The sequence below is a fragment of the Physella acuta genome, unplaced genomic scaffold (genome assembly GCF_028476545.2).
Source record: "Physella acuta isolate Inbredline_101_S28 unplaced genomic scaffold, ASM2847654v3 ptg000622l, whole genome shotgun sequence".
Lineage (NCBI taxonomy): Eukaryota > Metazoa > Mollusca > Gastropoda > Physidae > Physella > Physella acuta.
Window position 1 is genome coordinate 1,148,353 of NW_026732141.1, and position 17,932 is coordinate 1,166,284.

General features: G+C 44.4%; 2 protein-coding genes across 2 annotated transcripts; one reads left to right on the top strand and one right to left on the bottom strand.

Annotated features, from left to right (window-relative positions):
* The first annotated feature begins 2,038 nt into the window (after positions 1–2,038).
* LOC131948049 (ribosome-binding protein 1-like) lies at positions 2,039–2,623 on the top strand. The gene has a single exon (XM_059309514.1). The coding sequence runs from the start codon at positions 2,039–2,041 to the stop codon at positions 2,621–2,623; it is 585 nt and encodes a 194-aa protein (XP_059165497.1).
* Positions 2,624–8,971: 6,348 nt separating this feature from the next.
* Positions 8,972–16,922, bottom strand: LOC131948081 (globin). Its single transcript, XM_059309581.1, has 6 exons — positions 16,850–16,922; positions 15,583–15,783; positions 14,904–14,993; positions 13,036–13,270; positions 9,554–9,742; positions 8,972–9,029 (listed from the first exon to the last, which is right to left on the bottom strand). The coding sequence occupies exons 2-5, from the start codon at positions 15,678–15,680 to the stop codon at positions 9,578–9,580; spliced, it is 588 nt and encodes a 195-aa protein (XP_059165564.1). The 5' UTR covers positions 15,681–15,783; positions 16,850–16,922; the 3' UTR covers positions 8,972–9,029; positions 9,554–9,577.
* Positions 16,923–17,932: the final 1,010 nt, after the last annotated feature.

Sequence of the window (17,932 nt, forward strand, 5' to 3'; positions counted from 1 at the left end):
ACTCACGTGGTGACTTAAATATTGACGCTTGTGGTGACTCTTGTGGTGACGCTTGTGGTGACTCTTGTGGTGACGCTTGTGGTGCTTTTAATAGTGACTTGTGTGGTGACTCTTGTGGTAACTCTTGTGATGACTTTTGTGATGACTTTAATAGTGACACATGTGGTGAATTTAATTGTGACTCTTGTGGTGACACATGTAACGACTCATGTGGTGACTCCTGTGTTGTCTTTTTTTGGTGACTTTAGTAGTGACTCGTGTGGTGACTCTTACTGTGACTCGTGTGGTGACTTGTGGTGACTCTTGTGGTGACTCTTGTGGTGACTCATGTGGTGACTCATGTGGTGACTCATGTGGTGACTCATGTGGTGACTCATGTGATGACTCATGTGGTGACTCATATAGTGACTCATATAGTGACTCATATGGTGACTTTAATAGTGACCCATGTGGTGACTCATATAGTGACTCATGTGGTGACTCGCGTGGTGACTCATGTGGTGACTCATGTGGTGACTCATTTGGTGACTCATGTGGTGACTCATGTGGTGACTCATGTGGTGACTCATATGGTGACTCGTATGGTGACTCATGTGGTGACTCATGTGGTGACTCGTATGGTGACTCGTATGGTGACTTTTGTGGTGAATCATGTGGTGAATCTTGCGGTGAATCTTGTGGTGAATCTTGTGGTGACTCGTGTGGTGAATCTTGTGGTGACTCATGTGGTGAATCTTGTGGTGAATCTTGTGGTGACTCGTGTGGTGAATCTTGTGGTGAATCTTGTGTTGACTCTTGTGGTGAATCTTGTGGTGAATCTTGTGATGAATCTTGTGGTGAATCTTGTGGTGAATCTTGTGGTGACTCGTGTGGTGAATCTTGTGGTGACTCATGTGGTGAATCTTGTGGTGAATCTTGTGGTGACTCGTGTGGTGAATCTTGTGGTGACTCGTGTGGTGAATCTTGTGGTGACTCATGTGATGAATCTTGTGATGAATCTTGTGGTGAATCTTGTGGTGACTCGTGTGGTGAATCTTGTGGTGACTCATGTGGTGAATCTTGTGGTGAATCTTGTGATGAATCTTGTGATGAATCTTGAGGTGACTCTTGTGGTGAATCTTGTGGTGACTCGTGTGGTGAATCTTGTGGTGACTCATGTGGTGAATCTTGTGGTCAATCTTGTGGTGAATCTTGTGGTGACACTTGTGGTGACTCATGTGGTGACACTTGTGGTGACTCATGTAGTGAAACTGCTAGGCATAGAGTGGGAAACTGTCAGGCGAAAAGTATGACAAGAAAATACAGTCGCTAACAACTTTATTTTCCAAGACTTCATTTCCTGCAATGTAACCGAACGATTTGAGACTAGACATTGAGTTCAGTTCATGTAGCAACGTGTTCAAGTCTAAAATATAACAGGATTGGGCAGGTTTAAAATGAACAAAACAACAACCGAAAAAAAAAGAAATATTATTCATAACATCTAGCAAAATATATTTAAATTGCTGTTGTTTCAAACTTCGTCCCGCACTTCTAAACTAAAGTTCAAACGATGATAGGAGATTCTGTGGAATCCGCACTAAACTATGACATTTAGGTGCCCTAAAGCCGGCAGAATGGTGTCCTGATTCCAGAATAAATAAACCCTGCTCACACGTACGGCGCACACAAAGTGTTCGCACGTGGGATCGCAGGGGTCTTGTCGGGGTCGGATACGGGTATCGTGAGGAGTGTTTCTGGATTAAAGGTTAGGGATCGAGTACGGGTATCGCGGTGAGTTGTTCGGGTTTGAAGGACAAAACATGTCTCAAGGTCGTCGTCTGCAAAGGTTTAACCAGGTTTTATTACGTCATCAGATTCCAAACAAGTAGAGCAATACAGGCCCACAAGATTGAGGGCGGGTCCTGGAACAACCCAGCTTTATAGGTGACTTTTGTTTATGGACGGGAACCTGGACCAAAGTTCTACACGTGAAGAGGGGGGCGGGGCGGTGGGAGAGGCAATACGCGTCGAAAGAGTCATGAGAAAGACCATAAAGATGGGAAAAAGTCGAGTGAGAAAGTCAAGAGAGAAAGTCGAGAGTAGCCAAAAGTCAAGAGACAAAGTCGAGGGTGGCCAAAAGTCAAGAGACAAAGTCGAGGGTGGCCAAAAGTCAAGAGACATAGTCGAGGGTGGCCAAAAGTCGCGTAAGAAAGTCAAGAGAGAAAAAAAAGGTGGCCAAAAGTCAAGAGACAAAGTCGAGGGTGGCCAAAAGTCAAGAGACAAAGTCGAGGGTGGCCAAAAGTCAAGAGACAAAGTCGAGGGTGGCCAAAAGTCAAGAGACATAGTCGAGGGTGGCCAAAAGTCGCGTAAGAAAGTCAAGAGAGAAAAAAAAGGTGGCCAAAAGTCAAGAGACAAAGTCGAGGGTGGCCAAAAGTCAAGAGACAAAGTCGAGGGTGGCCAAAAGTCGAGAGACATAGTCGAGGGTGGCCAAAAGTCAAGACACAAAGTCGAGGGTGGCCAAAAGTCAAGACACAAAGTCGAGGGTGGCCAAAAGTCAAGAGACAAAGTCGAGGGTGGCCAAAATTTGAGAGAGAATGTTGAGGATGGCAAAAAGTCGAGAGACAAAGTCGAGTTTGGCTAAAAGTAGGGAGAAAAAGTCTGTGGTAAAAAGTCGAGAGAGAATGTCGAAGGTGGCCAAAAGTCGAGATAGGATATTGAAGGTGATTATAAGTCTGGACAGAAAGTCAAAGGTGGCTAAAACTTGAGAAAGTTCAGGTGGCCAAAAGTTTAGAGAGAACGCTAAGGGGTGGGCGGGGGGGGGGGGGGTCCAAAGAGTATAATTCGAGAGAGACCAAAATTCTAGAGAGAGTCGCTATTTAAACCCAGCACGGAGGTAGCACAACATTGTCTTCAGCAGATCTGTTGGCCAATTGAAGTCCAATCGCCGCTTTGATCACAGTGGTAAACACTGAAGCCAACACCTACCTACGACAATGGCACCTTGCGGGGTTGGTAAACAGCCCAGTACAAACATGCTGCTATACCTGGTGCCCCTGGCTCACGTCTCGCGTTATCTCGCCATCTCTCGTTGCCTCGTTAGCTCACGAGAACGAGATAACGAGGTTGAAATTTAGCCTAAAATTTCCCCAAAATTACTGCGAATAATGATAGCAGTAACCACGAACAACTACTGTAATACATGTGACTATGTATTGCAGTAAATCTGAAAAAATTACTTTGATTACTTGTCCTCTCTTGATAACTTTAATCTATCAATTAATATCTAGAAGAAAATAATTAAAACTCTAATCAAATGCAATGCTGAGTCAAATGTTTTTATTCAAAAACTGTTTGTCGCGGCATGGATTATAAATAATCCTCTAACATAAATAAAGCGCTATTTTAAACAATTGTTTACCGTAGCAGTAATTCAAGACTAAATCAAAGTGTACTTATTTAAAGATAACAAGTGGAATCAATTATCTATTCCCATGCTAGAGATTATTCTCTGGTGCTTTCCACGTGTCTTCGGTACTTCCGAATCCTTCTGCTCTACAAAGGTCACAGTAACCTGACATGGCAGACAGGGTAGATAAATCTTTTCCCTCCACTGTATTACCTCGCTTCACTCCCTTGAAATAACTGTTCAGGCTACTCTTTAGAGATGGTTTGGATTACTCAACAATTCTTTGTGAAGTGAGGGGTGGGGGATGTTGTACGGCGCAAACATGGCGGCAATGTTTTACAGGGAACAAATCTTGCAACATTGCAGTAAAAACAGTTGGAACAAATCTTGCAACATTGCAGTAAAAACAGTTGGAACAAATCTTGCAACATTGCAGTACAAACAGTTGGAACAAGCCACAGATCATATCGGTACAAACAGTAGCTTGTGATCAGTCACATAACATGATAGTACAAATAGTAGCTTGCAACAAATCGCAGAACATGACTGTACAAATAGTAGCTTGCAACATATCGCAGAACATGACAGTAAAACAGTAGTTTGGAAAAGATCAAAAGATCATGACGGTACAAACAGTAGCTCGCAACAAATCGCAGAACAAAAATGTTTACTATAAAACGCCCTTACGAAAGTGGTTTGACGTCAGCGGTGCCAGTGGCAAGTCTTCCAGTTCACTCCTGGCACCATGGTGTCCCTAGGGCCTGGAACTCTCCCCCCTGGGTCAAGCTGACCTACAACATCTCACTTTCCCCGCACCCAAGGGTCAAGTGATCAAGAACCATAACCCAGACACAATGTATTTGTAAATATCCTTAATTCAAGCTGCTGTCGCCTCCCTTCCTTGAGCAGGTTAGCTTCGAGTAAGGTTAAAATCATGTGAAGGAAATATCTTAAAAGCTTCTAGAAAGAAAACAAACACGAGCAAATGTCATCGGCAGTAACTCTGGAATCTTCAACTTCTAGCACCGATTAACTGGAGAGAAAACCGATGCCGGATCTAAGGCTGGCCAAACGGTCGCCCCCCCCCCCCCCCCCAATTCTTCTAGGTGCGGCGACACTATCAAATTTGTTGTTAAAACATTGGGATCCAAATTTTGTTAAGGTGATGGGTGCCTTTGGGCAAGCAGAACAGAATGGGTGAGGTTTTTCATGTTACACTGTATATGTACGTGCCTCATACACAAACACACAAACACACACACACACACACACACACACACACACACACACATATATATATATATATATATATATATATATATATATATATATATATATATATATATGTATGGGCTGGTTACTAAGCGGCCGTTTGCCACATAAATTGCTACACCTACTAGATTGTTTGAGAGAGCTTTGAAACATTACCGCCACACATGTAAGATGAGACTGAGGGTACTCCGTGAAACACGGCCTTTAGGCAGCGCACGACAGCAGTAAATCCCCGTGTAAAGAGATTCGTCACGGATTAGTCACGGATTAGTCAATTTACTCATCGTCACACCTGACCGCTTAATGTACACTGTCGACTGCGTGATGGAATGTTGTCAGCGGTCTAGAGAGGTCATGTAGTTACATGTCTAGTGAGACAGGTCAGGTAGTTACAAGTCTCGTGAGACAGGTCAGGTAGTTACAAGTCTAGTGAGACAGGTCATGTAGTTACATGTCTAGTGAGACAGGTCATGTAGTTACATGTCTAGTGAGACAGGTCAGGTAGTTACAAGTCTAGTGAGACAGGTCATGTAGTTACATGTCTAGTGAGACAGGTCATGTAGTTACAAGTCTAGTGAGACAGGTCATGTAGTTACAAGTCTAGTGAGACAGGTCATGTAGTTACAAATCTGAGACAGGTCATGTAGTTACAAGTTTAGTGAGACAGGTCATGTAGTTACAAGTCTAGTGAGACAGGTCAGGTAGTTACAAGTCTGAGACAGGTCATGTAGTTACAAGTCTAGTTAGACAGGTCATGTAGTTACAAATCTCAGACAGGTCATGTTGTTACAAGTCTAATGAGACAGGTCAGGTAGTTACAAGTCTAGTGAGACAGGTCATGTAGTTACAAGTCTAGTGTGACAGGTCATGTAGTTACAAGTCTGAGACAGGTCATGTAGTTACAAGTCTAGTGAGACATGTCATGTAGTTACAAATCTCAGACAGGTCATGTAGTTACAAGTCTCGTGAGACAGGTCATGTAGTTACAAGTCTAGTGTGACAGGTCATGTAGTTACAAGTCTGAGACAGGTCATGTAGTTACACGTCTAGTGAGACAGGTCATGTAGTTACAAGTCTAGTGAGACAGGTCATGTAGTTACAAGTCTGAGACAGGTCATGTAGTTACAAGTCTAGGGAGACAGGTCATGGAGTTACAAGTCTGAGACAGGTCATGTAGTTACACGTCTAGTGAGACAGGTCATGTAGTTACAAGTCTAGTGAGACAGGTCATGTAGTTAAAGTCTAGTGAGACAGGTCATTTAGTTACAAGTCTAGTGAGACAGGTCATGTAGTTACAAGTCTAGTGAGACAGGTCATGTAGTTACAAGTCTAGTGAGACAGGTCATGTAGTTACAAGTCTAGTGAGACAGGTCATGTAGTTACACGTCTAGTGAGACAAGTCATGTAGTTACATGTCTAGTGAGACAGGTCATGTAGTTACAAGTCTAGTGAGACAGGTCATGTAGTTTTAAGTCTAGTGAGACAGGTCATGTAGTTACAAGTCTTAGACAGGTCATGTAGTTACAAGTCTAGGGAGACAGGTCATGTAGTTACAAGTCTGAGACAGGTCATGTAGTTACACGTCTTGTGAGACAGGTCATGTAGTTACAAGTCTATTGAGACAGGTCATGTAGTTACAAGTCTAGTGAGACAGGTCATGTAGTTACAAGTCTAGTGAGACAGGTCATGTAGTTACAAGTCTAGTGAGACAGGTCATGTAGTTACAAGTCTAGTGAGACAGGTCATGTAGTTACAAGTCTAGTGAGACAGGTCATGTAGTTACAAGTCTGAGACAGGTCATGTAGTTACACTTCTAGTGAGACAGGTCATGTAGTTACAAGTCTAGTGAGACAGGTCATGTAGTTACAAGTCTAGTGAGACAGGTCATGTAGTTACAAGTCTAGTGAGACAGGTCATGTAGTTACAAGTTTAGTGAGACAGGTCATGTAGTTACACGTCTAGTGAGACAGGTCATGTAGTTACAAGTCTAGAGAGACAGGCCCACATAATTTGACCGAAATCTGCTCCAAAAATAATTTGTTCAGTTCTAGAATGGAACATATTTACCTATCAAATAAAAATGAATATGTAACGCATTATTTTTTGTATAATTGTTTCTTTGATATTGTTTTTATGAACAGAAAGCTATGGAGTTCTTTAGTTTGTCGCCTGTGAATAAATCGCGATTTAGCTTTCTTGGTTTTTGTCCTTGACAACTGTATTAAATGTTCTGATATTGTTATAACATTTCATCGTCACAAGGGTGTGATCCCCCCCCCCCCCCCCCGCACCTCTCTCTGACGCAAGCTGAAAAGATGTGGAACAGCCCCAGATTAAAAGATCTGCGCTACGTGCCACGTCGCTGGTCTAAAAATAGAAACTGGAGATAGCGACGTCATAGCAGTTGTTTTCACTCTGGAGACCATCTGCTCCATCTTGGCCCCACTATCTGTTGGCCCCAATATCTGCTCCATGTTGGCCTCACTATCTGCTCCATGTTGGTCCACTATCTGCTTCATGTTGGCCCCACTATCTGCTTCATGTAGGCCCACTATCTGCTCCATGTTGGCCTCACTATCTGCTCCATGTTGGTCCACTATCTGCTTCATGTTGGCCCCACTATCTGCTCCATGTTGGCCTCACTATCTGCTCCATGTTGACCCACTATCTGCTCCATGTTGGCCCCACAATCTGCTTCATGTTGGTCCACTATCTGCTTCATGTTGGCCCCACTATCTGCTTCATGTAGGCCCACTATCTGCTTCATGTTGGCCCCACTATCTGCTTCATGTAGGCCCACTATCTGCTCCATGTTGACCCCACTATCTGCTTCATGTTGGCCCCACTATCTGCTTCATGTTGGCCCACTATCTGCTTCATTTTGGCCCCACTATCTGCTTCATGTTGGCCCCACTATCGGCTTCATGTTGGCCCCACTATCTGCTTCATGTAGGCCCACTATCCGCTCCATGTTGGCCCCACTATCTGCTTCATGTAGGCCCACTTACTGCTCCATGTTGGCCCACAATCTGCTCCATGTTGACCCACTATCTGTTCCATGTTGGCCCCATTATCTGCTTCATGTTGGCCCCACTATCTGCTTCATGTAGGCCCACTATCTGCTTCATGTTGGCCCCACTATCTGCTGCTTCATGTTGGCTCCATGTTGGCCCACTATCTGCTTCATGTAGGCCCACTATCTGCTTCATGTAGGCCCACTATCTGCTTCATGTTGGTCCACTATCTGCTTCATGTTGGCCCGCTATCTACTCCATGTAGGCCCACTATCTGCTCCATGTTGGACCACTATCTGCTTCATGTTGGCCCCACTATCTGCTCCATGTTGGCCCACTATCTGCTCCATGTTGGCCCACTTTCTGCTTCATGTTGGCCCGCTATCTGCTCCTTGTTGGCCCCACTATCTGCTACATGATGGCCCCACTATATGTTGGCCCCACTATCTGCTCCATGTTGGCCCCACTATCTGCTGCATGTTGGTCCACTATCTGCTTCATGTTGGCCCGCTATCTGCTCCTTGTTGGCCCCACTATCTGCTCCATGTTGGCCCCACTATCTGCTGCATGTAGGCCCACTATCTGCTCCAAATTGGCCCCACTTCTGCTCCATGTTGGCCCCACAATCTGTTGGCCCCACTATCTGCTCCATGTTGACCCACTATCTACTCCATGTTGGTCCCACTATCTGCTTAATGTTGGCCCACTATCTGCTCCATGTTGGCCCACTATCTGCTTCATGTTGGCCCCACTATCTGCTTCATGTTGGCCCCACTATCTGCTTCATGTAGGCCCACTATCTGCTCCATGTTGGCCCCACTATCTGCTTCATGTTGGCCCCACTATCTGCTCCAAATCGGCCCCACTATCTGCTCGATGTTGGCCCACTGTCTGCTCCTTGTAGGCCCACTATCTGCTCCATGTTGGCCCCACTTCTGCTCCATGTTGTCCCCACTATCTGCTCCATGTTGGCCCACTATCTGCTCCATGTTGGCCCACAATCTGCTTCATGTTGGCCTCACTATCTGTTGGCCCAACGTTCCGTAAAATTGTTGGCTATATTCTAGCCATCCAATTCTATGAGTAAAATATATTATCAACATGTAGGTACGTGTATGTGTGTGCGTGAGAGGAGTGTGAAAACAAAAATAGCAGCCCAATACTAGTTTGAAAATTTATTTGACTAATCAGAATTGATTGATGTTTTTTGATTCCATGGCGTTTTTCTCTTCTATTGAAACATTAGATGGTAAATTATCTTTCTCTTATCAACATAAAGGTGAATTCTCTTATCAACATCAACTTGAGATGATAAAATGTCGATGGACATCGACAAAAGATGAACACGGAAATATCTGAAACATAATAGTGGTCTGTTCACATCCTTTTAGTCGGTCGGTCGGTCGGTCGGTCGGTCGGTCGGTCGGTCGGTCGGTCGGTTGGTCCGTGGATCGGTCGGTCGGTCGGTCGGTCGGTCTGTCTGTCTGTCTGTCTGTCTGTCTGTCTGTCTGTCGGTCGGTCGGTCGGTCGGTCGGTCGGTCGGTCGGTCGGTCGGTTGGTCCGTGGATCGGTCGGTCGGTCGGTCGGTCGGTCTGTCTGTCTGTCTGTCTGTCGGTCGGTCGGTCGGTCGGTCGGTCTGTCTGTCTGTCTGTCGGTCGGTCGGTCGGTCGGTCGGACGGTCGGTCGGTCGGTCGGTCGGGCCGTGGGTCGGTCGGTCGGTCGGTCTGTCTGTCTGTCGGTCCTTACATGGTTGCTTGTGGTGTTGTCCAGCTACATGACGACACAACAGCCGGACTTTTTAGGTAGTTTGGTTGGTCTGTCGGTCGGTCGGTCAGAAGGGTCGGTCTGTCTGTCGGTCGGTCTGTCTGTCGGTCCTTACATGGTTGCTTGTGGTGTTGGCCAGCTACATGACGACACAACAGCCGGACTTTTTAGGTAGTTTGGCCTCCTCCGACTTGATGACCGCACACACCACCCCCAGGAAGTCCGTCCACAGCTGCACCTCCTCGTGGTCCGGGGGTAGAGACAGCCGCTTCTCAATGAACAGGTGGAACTTCTCGTGGAAGGGCTAATGGGGATATTGGCATTATGCAGCAGACAAGCTTAGAATGGGATCAGCTAGGATCAAACGACAGTACAGACATAAACGACATCCAGCAACAAGCTATGGTTACATCTAGTTCTTGTAAACACAAATCACCCCCCCCCCCCACACACACACTTCTCACGGAGTAAAATGTTTGAAAGAAACCATGTAGCTCTACCCTAAGCACCAACAGATTTAACACACTGACCAACGAGTCACCTCGAAATACTTGGACCTCACGGACAACACACTGACCACCCCAACACACTGACCACCACAACGCACTGACCACCACAACACACTGACCACCACAACACACTGACTACCACAACACACTGACCATCGAGTCACCTCGATATCTTTGGACCTCACGGACAACCCACTGACCACCACAACACACTGACCACCACAACACACTGACCCCCACAACACACTGACCACCACAACACACTGACCACCACAACACACTGACCACCACAACACACTGACCCCCACAACACACTGACCACCACAACACACTGACCACCACAACACACTGACCACCACAACACACTGACCACCACAACACACTGACCACCACAACACACTGACCACCACAACACACTGACCACCACAACACACTGACTACCACAATACACAGACCACCACAACACACAGACCAATGACAACACACTGACCACCACAACAGACTGACCACAACAGACCACCACAACACACTGACCCCCACAACACACTGACCACCACAACACACTGACCACCACAACACACTGACTACCACAATACACTGCTCACCACAACACACAGACCAATGACAACACACTGACCACCACAACACACTGACTACCACAACACACTGATCACCTCAACACACAGACCAATGACAACACACTGACCCTCACAACATACTGACCACCACAACACACTGACCACCACAACATACTGACCATAACAGACCACCACAACAGACTGACCACAACAGACCACCACAACAGACTGACCACAACTGACCACCACAACATACTGACCAACACAACAAACTGACCACCACAACAGACTGACCACCCCAACACACTGACCACCACAACAGACCACCACAACAGACCACCACAACACATTGACCACCACAACAGACCACCACAACACATTGACCACCATCACACACTGACCACCATCACACACTGACCACCACAACAGACTGACCACCACAACAGACTGACCACCCCAACACACTGACCACCACAACAGACCACCACAACAGACCACCACAACACACTGACCACCACAACAGACCACCACAACAGACCACCACAACAGACCACCACAACACACTGACCACCACAACAGACCACCACAACAGACCACCACAACAGACCACCACAACACACTGACCACCACAACATACTGACCAACACAACAAACTGACCACCACAACAGACTGACCACCCCAACACACTGACCACCACAACAGACCACCACAACAGACCACCACAACACATTGACCACCACAACAGACCACCACAACACATTGACCACCATCACACACTGACCACCACAACACGCTGACCACCACAACAGACTGACCACCACAACACACTGACCACCACAACACACTGACCACCCCAACACACTGACCACAACACACTGACCACCCCAACAGACTGACCACCACAACACACTGACCACCACAACACACTGACCACCACAACACACTGACCACCACAACACACTGACCACCACAACACACTGACCACCACAACACACTGACCACCACAACACACTGACCACCACAACACACTGACCACCACAACAGACCACCACAACACACTGACCACCACAACACACTGACCACCACAAAAGAACACCACAACACACTGACCACAACAGACCACCACAACACACAGACCACCACAACACACTGACCACCACAACACACTGACCACCACAACACACTGACCACAACAGACCACCACAACACACTGACCACAACAGACCACCACAACACTTGGCAACCACAACACACTGACCACCACAACACACTGACCACCACAACACTCTGACCACCGACTCACATCGAAATACTTGGACACCACAGACAACACACTGACCGCCACAACACACAGACCACCACAACACACTGACCACCACAACAGACCACCACAACACACTGACCACCACAACAGACCACCACAACACACAGACCACCACAACACACTGACCACAACAGACCACCACAACACACAGACCACCACAACACACTGACCACAACAGACCACCACAACACACTGACCACCACCACACATTGACCACCACAACACACTGACCACCACATCACACTGACCACCACAACACACTGACCACCACAACACACTGACCACCACAACACACTGACCACCACAACACACAGACCACCACAACAGACCACCACAACACACAGACCACCACAACACACTGACCACCACAACACACAGGCCACCACAACACACAGACCACCACAACACACTGACCACCACAACACACAGACCACCACAACAGACCACCACAACACACAGACCACCACAACACACTGACCGCCACAACACACAGACCACCACAACACACTGACCACAACAGACCACCACAACACACAGACCACCACAACACACTGACCACCACAAAAGAACACCACAACACACTGACCACCACATCACACTGACCACCACAACACACAGGCCACCACAACACACTGACCACAACAGACCACCACAACACACAGACCACCACAACACACTGACCACCACAAAAGAACACCACAACACACTGACCACCACAACACACTGACCACCACAACACACTGACCACCACAACACACTGACCACCACAACACACTGACCACCACAACACACTGACCACCACAACACACTGACCACCACAACACACTGACCACCACAACACACTGACCACCCCAACACACTGACCACAACAGACCACAACAACACACTGACCACCACAACACACTGACCAATTACAGCACACTGAACACCACAACACACTGACCACCACAACACACTGACCACCACAACACATTGACCACCATAACACACTGACCACCACAACAGACTGACCACAACAGACCACCATAAAACACTGACCACCACAACACACTGACCACCACAACACACTGACCACCACAACAGACTGACCATCACAACACACTGACCACCACAACACACTGACCACCACAACACGCTGACCACCACAACACACTGACCACCACAACACACTGACCACCGACTCACATCGAAATACTTGGACCCCACTGAAGGTTTCAGATTGACGTGAAGCGCGCAGACACTTGTCGCCACCAGCGCGAACTCGTCGGAGTTGGTCAAGACCCCCATGGCAGTGTCCAGACTGCCGATGACCTTCTTAGTGTGAGCCACAAACATCTGGTCCTTGGACAGCTCCGCGTTGTTCTTTTTAGCGTTGAATTTCCGGAACAACTTTCGCATGTGCGGAATTTCTTCCAGCATCCTGGAAATTTGGGACAGGTCTTAGAAAAATGTGGGTCGTTGGAAAATTTTGGACGGTCGTTGGAAAATTTCGGACGGTCGTTGGAAAATTTGGGACGGTCGTGAGAAAGATTGGGACGGTCCTAATAAATTTGGGAAGGTGGTTAAAAAAATTGGGACATGTCATTAAAAAAAATTGGTATGGTCGTTAGAAAATTTGGTTGGTTGAAAATAACCACAAAAACCGTAAATATGAAAGGGATTGTAAAACTTACGACAAGACCACAGATAGATATGAAGAGATTGTAAAAACTTACCACAAGACCACAGATAGATATGAAGAAAACTGTTACCAGCTGTAAAAACTTACCATTAGATAGATATGAAGAGATTGTAAAAACTTACCACAAGACCACAGATAGATATGAAGAGATTGTAAAAACTTACCACAGATAGATATGAAGAGATTGTAAAAACTTACCACAGATAGATATAAAGAGATCGTAAAAACTTACCACAAGACCACAGATAGATATGAAGAGATTGTAAAAACTTACCACAGATAGATATGAAGAGATTGTAAAAACTTACCACAAGACCACAGATAGATATGAAGAGATTGTAAAAACTTACCACAGATAGATATGAAGAGATTGTAAAAACTTACCACAGATAGATATAAAGAGATCGTAAAAACTTACCACAAGACCACAGATAGATATGAAGAGATTGTAAAAACTTACCACAGATAGATATGAAGAGATTGTAAAAACTTACCATAAGATAGATATGAAGAGATTGTAAAAACTTACCACAAGACCACAGATAGATATGATGAGATTGTAAAACCTTACCACAAGACCACAGATAGATATGAAGAGATTGTAAAACCTTACCACAAGACCACAGATAGATATGAAGAGATTGTAAAACCTTACCACAAGACCACAGATAGATATGAAGAGATTGTAAAAACTTACCACAAGACCACAGATAGATATGAAGAGATTGTAAAAACTTACCACAAGACCACAGATAGATATGAAGAGATTGTAAAAACTTACCACAAGACCACAGATAGATATGAAGAGATTGTAAAAACTTACCACAGATAGATATGAAGAGATTGTAAAAACTTACCACAAGACCACAGATAGATATGAAGAGATTGTAAAAACTTACCACAGATAGATATGAAGAGATTGTAAAAACTTACCACAGATAGATATAAAGAGATCGTAAAAACTTACCACAAGACCACAGATAGATATGAAGAGATTGTAAAAACTTACCACAGATAGATATGAAGAGATTGTAAAAACTTACCATAAGATAGATATGAAGAGATTGTAAAAACTTACCACAAGACCACAGATAGATATGATGAGATTGTAAAACCTTACCACAAGACCACAGATAGATATGAAGAGATTGTAAAACCTTACCACAAGACCACAGATAGATATGAAGAGATTGTAAAACCTTACCACAAGACCACAGATAGATATGAAGAGATTGTAAAAACTTACCACAAGACCACAGATAGATATGAAGAGATTGTAAAAACTTACCACAAGACCACAGATAGATATGAAGAGATTGTAAAAACTTACCACAAGAGCACAGATAGATATGAAGAGATTGTAAAAACTTACCACAAGACCAGTTCCAGGCCCAGATTGTCGGCGTCTTCCTCTGAGTTGCCTTTTAGTTTGGCCCATGAGTTGAGTAGGACTTGCTTTTGTCTGTAAAATAGAACGGATCCTTTATAGAGTAGATGGTTAATAGTAGACGAGTTGAGTTTTTGTGATAAACGTTGTCAGAGCTATGCCGTTACTGTAAGGAAAGTACCTGTAGAGATGTCAGGATACTATCTGGAGAGTTGTCAGGATACTATCTGGAGAGGTATGCTCTTAGTACCTCCACAGCTGTACTAACACAAGTACTAACCTCTTGGTGAGCCCTGTGACGATGCACTGACCTCTTGGTGAGCCCTGTGACGATGTACTAACCTCTTGGTGAGCCCTGTGACGATGCACTGACCTCTTGGTGAGCCCTGTGACGATGCACTGACCTCTTGGTGAGCCCTGTGACGATGTATGATGACAGTACCTACCCAGCTGTACTAAGACCAGCACTAACATCTTGGTGAGCCCTGTGACGATGCACTAACCTCTTGGTGAGCCCTGTGACGATGGACTAACCTCTTGGTGAGCCCTGTGACGATGTATGATGACAGTACCTACCCAGCTGTACTAAGACCAGCACTAACATCTTGGTGAGCCCTGTGACGATGCACTGGCCTCTTGGTGAGCCCTGTGAGGATGCACTAACCTCTTGGTGAGCCCTGTGACGATGCACTGCTCATCATCGTTGGAATCGTCCTCTATGGTCTTGTCCTTGTCCTCGCTGTTCTCTGACTGCTCCTCCATGCTGAGAGGCCTCTCCCGCGTCACGTGATCTAGGAAACCTCAGGCCGTCATGCGCGGACTCCAGACTACAGTGCTCTGGACATAATCACCGTCTTCATAAACTCTGGAGAATAAAGTATATATAAGCTTTATAAAGCATACACCAACTTCATAAATTCTGGAGAATAAACTATACACCATCTTTATAAAGTACACATCAGCATTATTAAATATACACCAGCTTTATAAAGTATACAGCAACTTAATAAACTTGGAAGAATAAAGTATACACCAGCTTTATAAAGTATACACCAGCTTCAATTCCAATTCTTGCTTTATTTAATGCCGCTCTCTTGACTCTGGATCCAACTGAGTGGGCCGTGAATAGTATCAAAAGGGTGTATCAAACATTTTCAACATTTTATGCCATGTCATTTAAATGAACATAATTATTAAAACTAGACTTTGATTTTTGACGCACTTTATTTTGAAACTGAATGTATTTGATGTTTTAATTTTGATTTGTTTAATTTTTATCACAGAAAATGTAAACAACAATGGCTGAACTAGGATATATGATTTTAAAATATGATTTAAAAAAAATTGCATTGTCAAAGTTTTGATTACAAAGTACTATGAGCTTTTTATGAAGTGGGGTTTCAGAATATTGATTACGGAGTTCATGTACAGCCAATCAATGTTTGTCTTACGAAAGTGAAACTTCCAGTTACAACGTAGGCTTGGTGAAAATAAATAGAAATTTACATCTAGCCTTTAACTACTCAAAAATTTATTTTCAAACTCTCTGGATTAGCAACTTTTATAACATTGATTATAAAAATATTACATTTCTTAGTTACTTTTAGGCTTAGGTTTTTTAAACAGTTTTTTTAAACTGCCTGCTTTGATGGCAAAAGCTTAAAAAACAAGTTTTTTATCCAAGTCAAAAACAATTATCAAACCCAACTCATCAAACTAGGCCGCCTACATTCTAGCTTTAGATTGGCGATAATCTCTAAACTCGATATTGCTTTAGTCAAATAAGTGAGTATTTCTATTCTTAGAAAACCAATCACTGAAATATTAATTAACAATAGGCCTTTAACAGAAGACATTGAGTGGAGGCGATTCTTGATGTACAGGACAAGTGAAAGAACAGATGACGGTTCAAGGTCCCAATAAAGACATACCTTTTTCTGTTGTCTCAGTTCGCGATCGTATTGTTTGTTTCTTTTGTATCTGGTGCGATTTTAGTTGGTGCTAGATGATGCTAGACGGTGCTAGATGGAGCTGTGTAGATTTTCTGGTTATTTGCACAATTGGCCAGCGCGCACATTCAAACAAAATGATAGCTCATTGTGTTTGACCTAATCTAGATCTACTTGCAAAACATTATAACTTTAATAATAACTAGCTTTTATTAATGAACTAAAAAGAAGAAAATGAAATGATTTTCTTTAAATTTAATAATTTTCCTCTAAATAACTGCTTTAGAAAACCGTAAGACCTTATAATAGATATTTACATTATAAAAATATAAATATAAAGAGACCTACAAAAAAGTAAATCATACGTTACTTGCCGAATAATTAAGTACGAGCCGACCCGCGGCATATCATATGCCGCTATTTAGTTGTTTTATTTTCTACTTTTCAGTAATTCATAAATTGTGAATTCGTCAGTACCAATGCTGCCACTGAAAATATTTGCTTTAAAACACTATCAGTAGGTCGTTAAGAACGATACTACCCCCACCCTCCTTTACCCCAACCCCTACCCCCACCCTCCTTTCCCCCATTCCCTACCCTACACCCCCCCCCCCGCCCCCGTGAAAGAGCAGCCTCCTCTTAGTTACCTCCCCTAAGTTTAAAATCGTTTCAAACTAAATTATCTGCCCCCAATAGTCGTCACTAAACCCGGCTCTACGAATGTAAACATATAGCGTGAAACACAGCTCACCAGACCATGTAGAGGTGGGGTGGTAGGGAGCGCGCTTACAGCTTGTTTTCTAGCGTCTCCCAGAAGAGAATTATATATATAGATACTCATTATATACTCATTATATATATATATATATATATATATATATGTGACCTAGGCTAGTTGCATCTATCCTGTTCGCAACGCCAAATGTGACCTTTCCCGAGTCTATCCTGCCCGACAACGCCAATTGTAACGAGTTGAACCACTCATGCTACACAACATCGACTACAGTAGAAAGACTCGAAGATGCAGGTTCGCTATTGATCCTTTTATTACATGAATCAAGAAAT